Consider the following 13,979-nt stretch of genomic DNA (forward strand, 5'->3'; position numbering starts at 1 on the left):
TGCCAGCCCCACGTGCGAATCACATGCATACAAGCGGCGCGCTGCCTCAACAGACGCGGGACCTGATGCACTGGAAACGCGAGCCTGATCTAACTGATCGAACAGGCTCAAACGGGAGCGGAGCTTTTTCATTGAAAACAGTTTGCACAGACAGCGCCCTCGAGCACCGCCCGTGCATGCTCCACTCCCAGACAAACTACACAAAGCGTGTGTGTGTCATCCTCGCTTAAATAACGTGGGCAAGGGGACGCACACTGCCTGAATAGCTTCTCTTTTTTTTTTTTTTTTTCTCGCCATAAATAATACTCTTTTCACGGGACAAACAACACCAAATAGAACAGACAAGATGACATAGAGCGCTTGCTGAAGACCAGAAGCTAACATTTCCTGGTTCCTGTGACCCTTTTGTAGCTTCCGGATCACCGTCACATGCGACGTCACGGGTGACGTTGCACCAATCAAGATTGGAATAGTTCCATAGTTGACTTCAGACGCTTCATGCCGAAGGCATTCCCCAAAGTATCGAGTATCGATGCAGCGGGAGTTCCCTTTACGAAAGGGAACATTTTTATTGTTTTGCTTTGTTGTGCACAAGAAACTCACATGTTTCACTAGCGCGGGGAAAAATGCACTTCCCCTTCAAAGCTACATTATTCATTATTTCAAAACAGTCGGAATAAGTTTGAAACATTTCACAGCAAATTAGAAGAATTTAAAAAAAACTTGTAAGATATTTTAATGTAATACATTTCAATTTGAATGAAAGTTACATTTAGATATAATTGGATTTGTTATTCAATTTAACAGATTAAAATGTCATGGTGATCGACATGCAAATTGATATTGATAAAATGAATGGTTTATTTGAAAAAGTTCTCAAAGATCAGTTTCATGGGAAAACACAGCACTTTAATGGCATCTTTTCCTGTAAATGGCCCATGCTTGAATTTTGTGCATAAATTAATTTAGCAAAAAGTGACATTGTTAGAGGTTTAAGGAGATTTTTTATATGTTTTATAGAATAATTAAATACTACTTTTCTGATTTTGACAAGGCTTTGTGAGGGAAATGAAGAATTAGGGCTGCACGAATAATCAAAATGAAACTGCACGTGATTTGGCAAGGCTATGACTATTTTATGCGCAGTTTGTCAGTGCAGTGCGGCTGATCAGTAGTAAATGCTGCTCCATCTGAACACCAGAGGGCGTCTCACACACACCACATATCCATCTGAACACAAGAGGGCGTCTCACACACACCACATATCCATCTGAACACAAGAGGGCGTCTCACACGCACCACATATCCATCTGAACACCAGAGGGCGTCTCACACACACACCACATATCCATCTGAACACCAGAGGGCGTCTCACACACACACCACATATCCATCTGAACACCAGAGGGCGTCTCACACACACCACATATCCATCTGAACACCAGAGGGCGTCTCACACACACACCACATATCCATCTGAACACCAGAGGGCGTCTCACACGCACCACATATCCATCTGAACACCAGAGGGCGTCTCACACGCACCACATATCCATCTGAACACCAGAGGGCGTCTCACACGCACCACATATCCATCTGAACACCAGAGGGCGTCTCACACGCACCACATATCCATCTGAACACCAGAGGGCGTCTCACACGCACCACATATCCATCTGAACACCAGAGGGCGTCTCACACGCACCACATATCCATCTGAACACCAGAGGGCGTCTCACACGCACCACATATCCATCTGAACACCAGAGGGCGTCTCACACGCACCACATATCCATCTGAACACCAGAGGGCGTCTCACACGCACCACATATCCATCTGAACACCAGAGGGCGTCTCACACGCACCACATATCCATCTGAACACCAGAGGGCGTCTCACACGCACCACATATCCATCTGAACACCAGAGGGCGTCTCACACGCACCACATATCCATCTGAACACCAGAGGGCGTCTCACACACACACCACATATCCATCTGAACACCAGAGGGCGTCTCACACACACACCACATATCCATCTGAACACCAGAGGGCGTCTCACACACACACACACACGCTAAATATGCCCCGCCGCTGAAGAAGGATAACGCACATCATTCCAGGAAATTCCTATCGCTGTAGCTGAATAAACAGGAGATTAAAAGCATATTATTAAATGTTGTCTTTTATTGGACAAGTGGTTCAAAAATGCTTCTCATGTTTGGAAAGATGTTTGACGCGTGTTGCTTTTTCAAATGCACGTTATAAGTGACTCAAACTCGCAGTGCTTTCAGATGGAGCAGCGTTTACAGAGCCGTACGTCACTGACAAGCTGCACATAAAAATAATTGCAGCCTTTGCGATTTCAAAATCATGATAAGCCAAATCGGTTTCAGCAACATTTCATGTTAATTGCGATTAATCGTGCAGCCCTATGAAGAACGAAGCCTCTCACACGGTGGTGTAGCGGGAGACACCCGGACAGGAGCGGAACGGAGACGGGACGCTGGGAAAGACGCTCAGGAACACGGGGGAATGAGGAGGAGGAGTGGTGCTCGTGGGGATCTGCCTCCTCCGACGGCGAGCCACGTAACGGAAGTTCAGTGGAGGTTTGACGGCACGAACAGAACCGCTGAGTTCCTCAGAGGACTCGGAAGAGGCAGACTCGCTGGATTCGCTGGAAGAGGCGGGGAGCGCGGCGTCTGGTGCTGGTCCTGCAGGGATGGCCTGAAACACCGGCTCGGCTAGCTGAGGCCTTTCTGCTCCAACATCTTGGAATGAGGGCTCAGAGATATGAGGGATGTTGTGGGTTGGGGTTTTGGAAAGTGTGGTAGACTTTTCCTCTTGCTGTGTGGGAGTGACAACATGCACCTGCGGGTCAGTGGCAACAACACATGAAATACTTAACATATTACACTTATCATTCTGCAGTTTCTTTCAGAATTTAATGCAGTGAGATTAAATTGTCATGTACTGTACCACAAAATAATGGCAAGAAAATGATAGCCTACATGCAGCACAAGCAGTGTAGTCTGACTCTTATCATCAAATCACACTTGAATTAGTCTAATGAATCTTACACTGATATAGTCAAGAGTGTGGCTCAACTTGATATTATTATTATACTGTATTTCTGTCTGTTTTTCAACATCTTATTTGTCAAATGATTTCAACAGTTATCTAAACCACATGTCTCAGGCAAACATTGGAAACATTACTTCCAGAAATTCAGTTTGGTTGCTGCTAGTGGTGCAGAAATGTCACACTTCCTGCTTTAAAAGTCGTGCTTTTTAAGTATTTCTTCCTATCTATAAGATTAAACAACTGGAAAATAAGAAATTATATTGCCTTCGAGTCCTCCTGCAAAGTTCCCACAATGTTCATGTCAAATAAACTTGGAAAATGTGGGTAATTTAATATTTCCTTCAGGGTTTTTAGGCAAAGACAGGACAAGTCTTTAGGGTTGGTGTTAATTAAGAGCAAAGGATGAGCATTCGGTGTGTAACTGATGCTTTATCAGCATTTGTTGTTCCTGTGCAGCCACTACAAAGTTATTTTTTGATCAGCACTTTTACAACGCCATTATTTCCAAGTTTCTTACTGAAGATTACAACATTGTGGTGGTTGAAATTTTTCCAACAAGATAAGGCAAGAAGGAGAAAGATGGACTTAATTAAGGAATTAAACAGTCTATTTTTGTCTTTCCACTTTTCTAGACAAAATAAAGCAAGAAGGCAATAAGTGCAATGGGAGATTCAGATCAACTCTACTGGGTTTGGCTCTGTTTCCTTCTACGTTGAGGTGTTGATTTACCTCAGTCATCTGGCTTTTAGAGCTGGAAAGTAAAAAGCCTGACAAACAAAAATGGATATTTAGGGTACCTGTGGGTGAAATATTTCACAGGACACCTTCACATCTTGCTGGCCGTGGCCAGGGCCAAGAACGACCCCGACACAGAACCCAACAGGCTGAAATGAAAAACACACAAACACAATCCCCACGCTATAATGGCAGAGAGAAAGCAGACTGTTTGGAACACTTCATCAAATAAAACTTTTTATGGTGTGAGAAAAACAACAGAAAATGTTAATAGTGCTGGATGTTAGGTCCATCAGACGGGATCCAGCTCGAGAACATGGACTTTAAAGGACGCTGGCAGGAACTCACCTTTTTGCCTTGATGTCCCGGCTCACACTGGCCCTCTGGGCCCGGAGCGAGAGAGCACTCCTGAACGGTGTACTCCACAAAACTAGCGGAAACAGGGGAGCTCTGAGAGACACGGAATAAAAAGATTAATTCAGTCTGGCCAGGGAACAGAGTCACTGTATTAAAGAAATTCTGTCATCACATACGGACTGCATTTTTATTAAATAACTTGGATTTCAGGTGGCTTCAGAAGACTGCAATGCAACACACAAGTGGTCTAAAGCAATTTTATGCTGCTTTTCTGTCCTTTTTAGAGCTTGACTGTCCGTACCCATTCACAATTATTGCATTTCCTGGATGAACTAAGCCTTTAAGGATAGAAATGTGGATTCAAGAGTTCACACTTACAAATGATCAGATAAATTAGTTTGCGTGTTTGGTGTGCTGTCCGAGGAGAGGGCTCAGAGCTCGGTATTTTGGCCTGAACTCAGAGAACTCCCCCCATATTTCTGGTTAGGAAAGTAAGCAGGAGAGTGTGAGGAGACGGGGTGGTGGAGGGATTCTGAAAACTGTTTAAGGAACTTAGGTGAGTCGACTGCATATATATGAAGAGTTCAGATGCAAAAGCCTCTAAGTGCCATCTGAAATTTTCTTCTAGAATGATAATTTTTATCAAGCTCGTATATTTAAGTTCAGTAATTTCACTTAAATGACAATGAAGGTAAGATTACCTATTAATTGTCATTTACGTGAAATTACTGAACTTAAATATACGAGCTTGATAAAAATTATCATTCTAGAAGAAAATTTCAGATGGCACTTAGAGGCTTTTGCATCTGAACTCTTCATATATAGGCCTCCACTCATGCTGATTGGGTAGACATGTTGATTACTGATTGTTGACAGCTGGTCGGAATGACGCGATGATTGGATAGATCATTTGAACATGTTCCTCCCGAACTTTGTTAATAAAACATCATACTGTATAAAACAAATATTTTATGGCCTCATAGTCCATCCTAAAATATACAATGACACTAGACTTGCAATGATACCATAATTTTCACGAACTCTGATGAATGTTTATATGTGAATAAAAGCCTAATTTAAATTTGTTCATCATATAGCACATAGCAACATTGTGTCGGCCCAGATCCGGCCCACATCTGGCACACATGGAAAGATGATCTGGCCCATATGTGGCGTGGAATGACGGCCCTTGGGCGGCTCACTCCTGTGTGCCAGATCTGGGCCACAAGCAGGCCATAGCAATGCCACATGTCAGCCAAGAGCAAAGAAATACACCAGAACTGGACCTTATCTGAGCCACAAAACCTGTGTATATTAAATATGGAGTCATCTCAGCCTTAATAAGCCTGTTAACAAGCAGAATCACTGAAGGAAAGAAGAGAACAGAAAAAGAGACGAGCAGAAACACAAGAACTACAACTGACTTCAGCCACAGCCTCAGATGAAATCAGCTGAAGAGAAAAGAAGACATTAAATCTGTGAAGATCTCAGCAGAGGAGGATTAAACAACTCCACAAACAGCATTACCAGCTTCACTATTACTAACCAGACTGACTTTATCTCTGGCAGACGTCTACACAAGTTTTTATTGAGAATTAACAGAGGTTTAACTCTAATGTGTTTCATTTGAAGTCACCATAACAGTGATCAGTGTTTCCATTAGTTGAGCTCTTAACTCTTATGATAGCTTTGGTCTTTGGCAGCTGTGACAGTCTGTGTGTCAAACACATTTGCAGTAGTAAAGGAAACTAAAACAAACTGATATCAGGTGATGTTGGTTACCTGTTGATTGTTTTAAAATCATCATGAACTCGCCTGATGACGTAATTTTAATCTAATCAAATCTAACAGTTTTAATGTGTCATTAATATATTTACTGAATTGTCCTATTATTTTGTTTAATTCTAAATATTTGCTTTTGTTTTTCGCTGTTGTTTTTGTTATGCCATTTAGTAGCTTTTCAGTGATGTTCTGAATTTATCTGACTATCTGAATATTTAGTTGATTGTCAAAATTGTTGAGATTCATGTGCTGATTGATGATGTCTGTGTGTGTCAGCATAGGTTAAGTTTTTGAGCTCATGTTTGTTAAAAGATTTTAACTTATTATTATTATATTGCTGGATCTCATGCTGCAGTAACACTGGGTGTGTAATGTGGATGTATTAATAGAACAAAATAATTGTTAGATTTATAGATCATCAGTGAATCAGTCTAACTCATGATGATTACAAAACCGTCATCATGTAACCATCATCACCTGATCTTATTTCACTTTAGCTTTCTTTGCTGCAGCAAATGTGTTTAACAAACGCACTGACACAGCAACCAAAAAAGATGAAAGATATAATAAGAGTTAAGAGCCCAACTAATGGAAACACTGATCACTGTTATGGAGACTTCAAATGAAACACATTAGAGTTAAACCCCTGTTAATTCTCAATAAAAACTTGTGTAGACGTCTGACAGAGATAAAGTCAGTCTGGTTAGTAATAGTGGAGCTGGTAATGCTGTTTGTGGAGTTGTTTAATCCTCCTCTGCTGAGATCTTCACAGATTTAATGTCTTCTTTTCTCTTCAGTTGATTTCATCTGAGGCTGTGTCTGAAGTCAGTTGTAGTTCTTGTGTTTCTGCTCGTCTCTTTTTCTGTTCTCTTCTTTCCTCCAGTGATTCTGCTTGTTAACAGGCTTATTAAGGCTGAGATGACTCCATATTTAATATACACAGATTTTGTGGCTCAGAAAAGGACCAGTTCTGGTGTATTTCTTTGCTTTTGGCTGACATGTGGCATTGCTATGGCCTGCTTGTGGCCCAGATCTGGCACACAGGAGTGAGCCGCCCAAGGGCCGTCATTCCACACCGCATATGGGCCAGATCATCTTTCCACGTGTGCCAGATGTGGGCCGGATCTGGGCCGACACAATGTTGCTATGTGGGAAGTTAGGCTATCTTGTTTCTTCAGAAATTTTGGATTAAACACTTGATTCATCTGAATGTATTTTATTATCATCTTATGAAATTTTTGAATGAAAGTCTTATGGGTTTGAAACGATATGATAGTAATTGATGACAGAATAAAAATATTTTGGGCAAGCTAATCTTTTAAAGGGACAGTTCACCCAAAAATAAAAATTCTGTCATTGTTTACTTATACTCAAATTGTTCCAAACCTGTATGATTTCCTTTCTTGCTGAACAAATTAAGATTTTGAAGAATGTCGGTAACCAAGCAGATCTCAGGCACCAGTGACTACCATACCATCATGTGTTTGTTAGATCCTGCATCCTTCCCTGATTCAACCTGCATTGTGACACACAGCAGGGACAAAAATACTATGGTAGTCAATGGTGCCCAAGATCTGCTTGGTTACAAACATTCTTCCAGATTCCTTTCTTCCAGCAGAAGACATCCATCCATACAGGTTTGGAATATTTTGAGAGTGAGTAAATGATGACAGAATTTTTTTTTTTTTTTTTTCGGTGAACTATCCCTTTAAGGCTATTTATTAAGATAGATAGTGATATAGGGATGCTCTGCCATGACGCTTTTAGCCTGATGTCGACTAGTCGCTGATCATGTGATTTTGAAACTAACCACCGCCTTGCTGAAGACCTCCAACCTAACTCTAACCTGTTCTGTCTTAGTGTGCTATATCTTTATATTATATTATATATCTAGTTAAGATTTTTGTATAAATTATGATCAAAACTCCATTTATTTACCATAGCTTAACATTGAATAGAGAAGGGCCACAGATAAGAAAATCTTTTAAAAAACCCATTTGAAGCTCCATTTCCTTCAGTTAAATATGACAAATAAATGCACACTCCGAGAGTGCTCCACTAGTTATGTGTGATTTATCAATAAAATAAAATAGCTTAGAAACTGAAAAGGTGTTGCATATATAGATTTTTTTTAAACTAAAACCCACAGGTTCGATATTAGCAGAGACAAGCTGCACAGGATTCATTCACGCAGGCAATCGCTTTCTCACCAGTGCATTCAAATCTTACTGTGCTACTTTATCAGTATCTGATTGAGAACGAACAGAAATCGGTGAAAAATACAACGACCCATAGACAAAATAACTGAAAAATAAGCTGTTATGTCAGAGCAATAGCGTGTTAGCACACATGTGCCGCAGCTGTGCACAAGGCGACACAAGTTTAATTGGCTCGAGGTTCAGGTTACTCCAACATTAAGTTTGTCCACAAACTTTAGCATTTAGTTGCAAGGCATTCCCTGATTAGTCAAAGTTAACTTGACTTCAAGCACCTAAAAGACGACTTCAAAAAGTCTGAAAAATAAAATAAAAATGCTTTAAACCGGTATACAATTTCACAGCGTATAACCATTGTGGCAAACCTACTGTAAATGAAACCTCAATTTAATGAACTGCAAAATCTACAAATTGCTGATCTGTCATCCATTGTAACCTGATGGGCGGCTCTGGTGATGGTGTTCACAGTCAGGCTGACAGGAAGAGTGCTTTGTATGTTGTATTTATGGAGGGACGTCCTAGCTGTGGCGATGGCTTCATTACTGTCGACCGGCAGCAGCACAGGACAGTCTGGACACGTCAGACGCAACTTCTCTGGAGGGACTTGGGGAAGAAAAAGACAGAGAGTGAGTAGGATAAAAGAAAAATCTGGAATTGTAATTGCATTGCAGTAGTTTAGTTAATTTCACAAAAGCAAGAAATATAAACTTTTTCATCAAGAATCGAAAAATAAAATAATTTTCAATCATGGCCCTTGCTATTACACAGAATTTGCACTTGTTATTAAACAGAATTTGCACTTGTTACTAAGCAGTATCAATAAAAGCATTTTTTTAATGGCATCCTGGATCGTGTTGATGGATTCATACTGTACATTGTTCGGAGCATTTGATTGTACAGTAGATTGTTTTGTAATAGAGGCACAGTGTAATGGAGAGTTTGCAAAGAAACTTTTCTTGATGGAGCAGCCGACTGTATTGGATCTGACATAAGCTACATTGCTAACCGCAAGTTAACAATTTCATAATGCTTTGTCTGTAAATGATGGTTTTATATGGATAATAATATGGATAAAGCATTCCTATGAAATATTTTGGCAATCACTGGCTGTTTACTGACACTCCTTAAGTAGCCGCCCCATAAATACTGATCATTTTATACAAAAGGCCAGAATGATGGATCAAAATAAGAATATTTCTGCATAGAAATATATATATATATTCATTGCCTTCAAATTGCACATTATTTGGAGGACAACATTGGTAAAGAAATAACGTTTTGTAAATAATGGATTAAAATTAATAAAAAAAAAAATGAGTTCGATTTATTGATAAGATATAATCAACAAATGAATCAATTATCAAAATAACCTTCTTCAGTTTCACACAAGATGAAAATGTTTCTACTTATTAAAGGTATAGCGGAGGATCTTTCCGAATTTTAGATAAGACCCGCCCTCTCCACTTTTTGAAAAGTTTGATTGATTCACCAGAATGATTGACAATTAGGAGGACCAATAGTATAGGTGATCCACCCGGAAGTAAAAAATCCTCCGCTATACCTTTAAGGTTGTGAGTTCCAGTATGCAGGGAACTCCTGTAAATGTGTGCAGTCAGAAATGTAAACAAATATTTGACCTGGAACGAGCGTGCAGTCATAGCTGTAGAGGTACGAGAAGCCCTCTGGTGTGTGGAGCACTGTGGTGTTGCAGTTTCCAGAGATTTGCTACAACACAAGGAACATACATTAATTGTACATGAACCAATCTAAAACAATCAGACACATTGTCTTTTCAAAACATAGTAATATCAGAGATTCTGCAAACCATTTGCACTGAGTTACTTGATAAATTACTTCAATGTAGAAGTTGGATTAAAGGGGTCGTCATATGATGCTTTTTAATGTTTTCCTTTTCCTTAATGTATCTGTATCAGTGGTAAACTGGTAAAAAAAAAATCAGCATTTCATGTTTTAAAGGCATTTATTGGCAAAGAAATTCAATACATGCAAATATATTTATCAATGATATATCAATATTTCCAGTGTTGACCCTTCTTCTTCATAACCTTCACTCAGGCATACTCAGGCAATCCATTCTTGCCTTATTAGTGCTCGGAGTTGATAACAATTTGTGAGCTTCTGCTTGTCCACTCATCTTTTGAGGATTGACCACGGGTTCTCTATGGGATTAAGATCTAGATTTAAGATTGTTCATCACCAAATTGCTCCTGGGATGTTAGGAGAAGTTGCTCTTGCAGGAAATAATGATTTGATAACGTTCTTTATCCATTGCAGTGTTTTTTGGCAGAACTGTGATGAAAAGCATGGATGGGCTCAGGATGCTTCACTGATGGCATGACACAGGACTCAGCGTTTCTTCTCCAGACAATCAGTTTTCCAGATGTCACAAACCATCGGAAGGGGGCTTCATCAGAGAAAATAAATTTGCACCAGTTTTCTGCTATTCAACCATTGTGTTAGTGTTGTGACAAAACTGGAATTTCTAACGTCGATACTATACGATAAAAACTTCTTGTTCAAAGCCTCTGAGATGGCCTCACATTCAAAAGGCAATAAAGTTCAAGTTAAAAAATGTAAATGAGCCCTGATGTACTGCATACACACTCTGAAGCTGAGCTTGAAGAAGTGATGCACAAATACTTCTTAGCAAACTGGGCAAGGTGAGGTAAAGTGCACTGATTTCAGACATATTTTTATATAATGAGAACTCATTTTTGAGTTCTTATTCTGCATCCCCACCCTCTTCTCTGGATGATGCATCCTCTCCATGTCCACTCTTTTTGTTTTAGTTTGGCTGGTTGCAAAACCTGATCAAACATCAATGTCGAGCTCCAGCTTGGTTAACATGCTAGCCTTAGGAGTGTGAGTGTGGCTCCAATAAATTCCCTCGAACTAGGAATAGATGTGCTCCAATTTTTTTTTTTTTTTTTGAAGATTAAAGAATGTTAACCTATTCGTATTCACCAACACAAAAAAAATAATAATGACCTTTTAAAATAGCATCATATGACCCCTTTAAGTCATTATTTATCACTATCCCTGAGAGCGTTTCAGTAAAAAAAAAAACCTGTTGATATCACTGCAACTTGCCACCGTCACTTGTATCTTTTTTAAGATGCAAAGTACAGGTTTTTACAGTGCAATAATAAATTAAGCAACGCCACAGATTGAAATCCAAATATGCATCCATCAAATTGTCAAATTACAGTTTTGCATGCAGTTAAATCTGATGGTTAATCCTAATCCCATGATCAATATTTGAGGATTTACAAGACAGAATTTTGAACAGAGGTAAACAACACTTCCACACCATCAACCATACTGTATATATGTACAGTAGCAGTAAATAATCAAGGAGCTGAAGCCTTACTGTTTCCATGAACGGTCTTATAGCACATTTTTTCCACGATTTGGGACTGAGGACATGGCACTTGGTCTCAAGGACATCTAAATCAAGATAATAGACCTTTCCAGCAGGACCCTACAGCAAGGGAAAGTGGACCTGTGAAATAAACAGTCTCTTGCAAAAATGACAAATACATATATATATATTATGACTTTGAATCTGCAAAACAATTTGTTATTAATATTATATGAAAATAATATGAGTAGATCTACTACTGCTGTGGTTGCCTTTTCACTGGTAAAAATAACAGCACTTTTTACCAACCTGTTGATGCTCCTGGACGTTTGTGATTCTGTTAAGGGCAAATTTGTAACCTGTTTGTCTGTCCTCATTTATGTACGTGACGGCCAGTCGGGACAACTTCTCCACAATCTTGTCATCACAGGGAACGTGAACTAAATTTGTCCCCAAGACACACAAAATATTTGCGGCCAAAAAAATCCAAATCAGAGTCAACATCTTTAATTCGTTTTACAGAAAATGTCCTGCAGAAGATAAGCAGTTTTATTTCAAATGCAGTCGGTTTATACCATGAGATGAATGTGACTTTGGAATCAGGTTTGATAAACATTAACAAGATGATCAATGTGTGTGCCCTGACTGTGATGTAAACAGCATGTGTGCCATAATCAACGCTAGGCTCAAAATATACCCCAAACCTATTAAAATTGATTCATAATATACACTTATGAAGTGTTAATAATGTATCACAGAATGTTAATGAAAATACAAGCAGAATAATCAGTTAATAACTAAAATACAAATAAACGCTTTACCTCAGGAATGCTCAGTTCTCCCGTCTACAGCAGAGTTGAGTTTAGTTTAGTTCCAGCCCTGCAAGCAGCACAAAAACGCACATTTTCATGTGAAAATAAAGAGCTTGACTGGTTGGTTCAGGTGTGTTTGTTTAGAGATGGATATAACTTTTTTGTCTCTATTTTCTCATGTAGTCGTCATTCTACCACACGATGGCGCTGGAATCGCAATGACGCCAGCAAAAGTTTATCAACAGATGCTGTAGAAACTGTAGATGCCCAGATACACATATAGGGAAGAAAGCAAACTGGATCCAGTATTGCGCATCATTATCTACCTCATAAAAGAAAGCAGGCTGTGGTTAAATGTCATCACCAAGATGTCAACACAAAAGTACTATGGTATGGCATCACACATGGTAATACCTTGTACTGTGATATTTATTATGATTATCATATTCATGCAGCAGTTAGCATAGCATATACGTTTCATTTTAGTTTAACATAAAAGGGAGACTGAGGAAACTTCAGAGATTAAAATAAAACAATGTGTTGTCTTTTATTAATTGTCAATAAAATAATCTCAATTTAACTGATTCATGAAGCTCCCATAAACAACTGTGGGAAACACTTAAAGTCCCCCTGTGGTGAAAACCAAGCTTTTAATGTTGTTTTTATGTCTATGTGGTGTTTTTAATACGCTTTAAGACAAACCATGTGTAAATTCATAAGTCGACAGCATTGCTGAGTATTTTCTCCTTAAAACTGCAGTGAACCAAAGACAGTCTCAAAAACACGCTTTGAAATCGCTGGTGTTTCTGACGTCACAAACAACCTTGTAACCAAGGAAGCAATCACGTGATCAAATTAAAGGTAATTTATTCTTACATGTTGTTTTCTTCGACTATTTTATTTGTCGTATCTGTCGCTGTTTTGTGCAAAAGAGATTGAACGTCTTTCACTAACCATAAAGCGACGGAATTTTTCAGACACTTTATGTTTTCACCCTTAACGGTTTCAATTCGTTTATAGACCTAAATACAAAATGACAGACTACAGATGCGTTGAGTTCGGATGACAGATTTTGCGCGAGAGGGAGTGTCAGAGCGCGCGCACCTCTCCAACATACACACACACACATAGCAGTCAACACGAGCCTCACGCGCATCCAGTAGCCTACACTCAACGATCCACACACATTTGCGCGAATGTCCTCTGTGAATATGCTGTTTATGAGGAAGGTCTGCTGCTTTCTGCTCTGTTGTGTCTTTGAGGCGAGCGTTGCGCGCAGGGCTGAAGAAGCGGACACTCTGGAGAAGATCGAGAGCGCGCGTTGCGTCTCGCGCTGCCTCACGCTTCACATCACGCAGATCACCGCGTCATTCAAACACCTGCAGGTAAGCGAGGACGACTGGCAATATTTCTCTATAGTTTGAAAGTACATCTTTGTATAACCTTAAAAAAAAAATCTTTGTTGACACTTATATTGTCACAATAGGAACTTGCTGTTTCTTGACCATAAAGAAATACACAAATACTATTAAATGTTAAAATGTCCATCTTCCCTCAAACATACATGAAAGTGCGAACACGTTAAAGGTAACATGCAAAATATCAAATAA

General features: G+C 39.5%; 2 protein-coding genes across 5 annotated transcripts in view; one reads left to right on the forward strand and one right to left on the reverse strand.

The window, feature by feature from the left end:
* Positions 1–705: 705 nt before the first annotated feature.
* Positions 706–12,146, reverse strand: LOC308701787 (fetuin-B). 2 transcript variants are annotated; one of them, XM_081384222.1, is made up of 7 exons: positions 11,867–12,144; positions 11,567–11,677; positions 9,813–9,900; positions 8,612–8,778; positions 4,169–4,270; positions 3,883–3,969; positions 706–2,872 (listed from the first exon to the last, which is right to left on the reverse strand). In XM_081384222.1, exons 1-7 carry the CDS (start codon positions 12,059–12,061, stop codon positions 2,453–2,455), a joined length of 1,170 nt encoding a protein of 389 aa, XP_081240348.1. In that variant the 5' UTR covers positions 12,062–12,144; the 3' UTR covers positions 706–2,452. The 2 variants fall into 2 exon arrangements, with proteins under 2 accessions (XP_081240348.1, XP_081240349.1); XM_081384223.1 differs by having other exon boundaries at positions 892–2,848; positions 11,867–12,146.
* A 1,314-nt stretch (positions 12,147–13,460) lies between these two features.
* Positions 13,461–13,979, forward strand: part of anos1b (anosmin 1b) — a 90,576-nt gene continuing 90,057 nt past the window's right edge. For 2 of the 3 annotated variants that reach the window (XM_081384219.1, XM_081384221.1), the window contains exon 1: positions 13,504–13,754. In XM_081384219.1, coding sequence (XP_081240345.1) covers positions 13,566–13,754 — 189 coding nt within the window. In that variant the 5' untranslated portion in view covers positions 13,504–13,565. Of the gene's footprint in view, positions 13,755–13,979 lie in introns of all 3 variants that reach the window. The other variant, XM_081384220.1, reaches the window with a different exon arrangement.

The sequence above is a fragment of the Scardinius erythrophthalmus genome (assembly GCF_964197995.2).
Source record: "Scardinius erythrophthalmus genome assembly, chromosome: 14".
NCBI lineage: Eukaryota > Metazoa > Chordata > Actinopteri > Cypriniformes > Leuciscidae > Scardinius > Scardinius erythrophthalmus.

Bases quoted from the DNA above. Each gene is read 5' to 3' on its own strand.
- LOC308701787 (XM_081384222.1), bottom strand. From the start codon at position 12,061: ATGTTGACTCTGATTTGGATTTTTTTGGCCGCAAATATTTTGTGTGTC. The intron at 11,678-11,866 runs GTTGGTAAAAAG...CCCTTGCTGTAG, and splicing joins ACGTCCAGGAGCATCAACAG to GGTCCTGCTGGAAAGGTCTA. The intron at 4,271-8,611 runs GTTACAATGGAT...CGTGTCTCTCAG, and splicing joins TCACCAGAGCCGCCCATCAG to AGCTCCCCTGTTTCCGCTAG.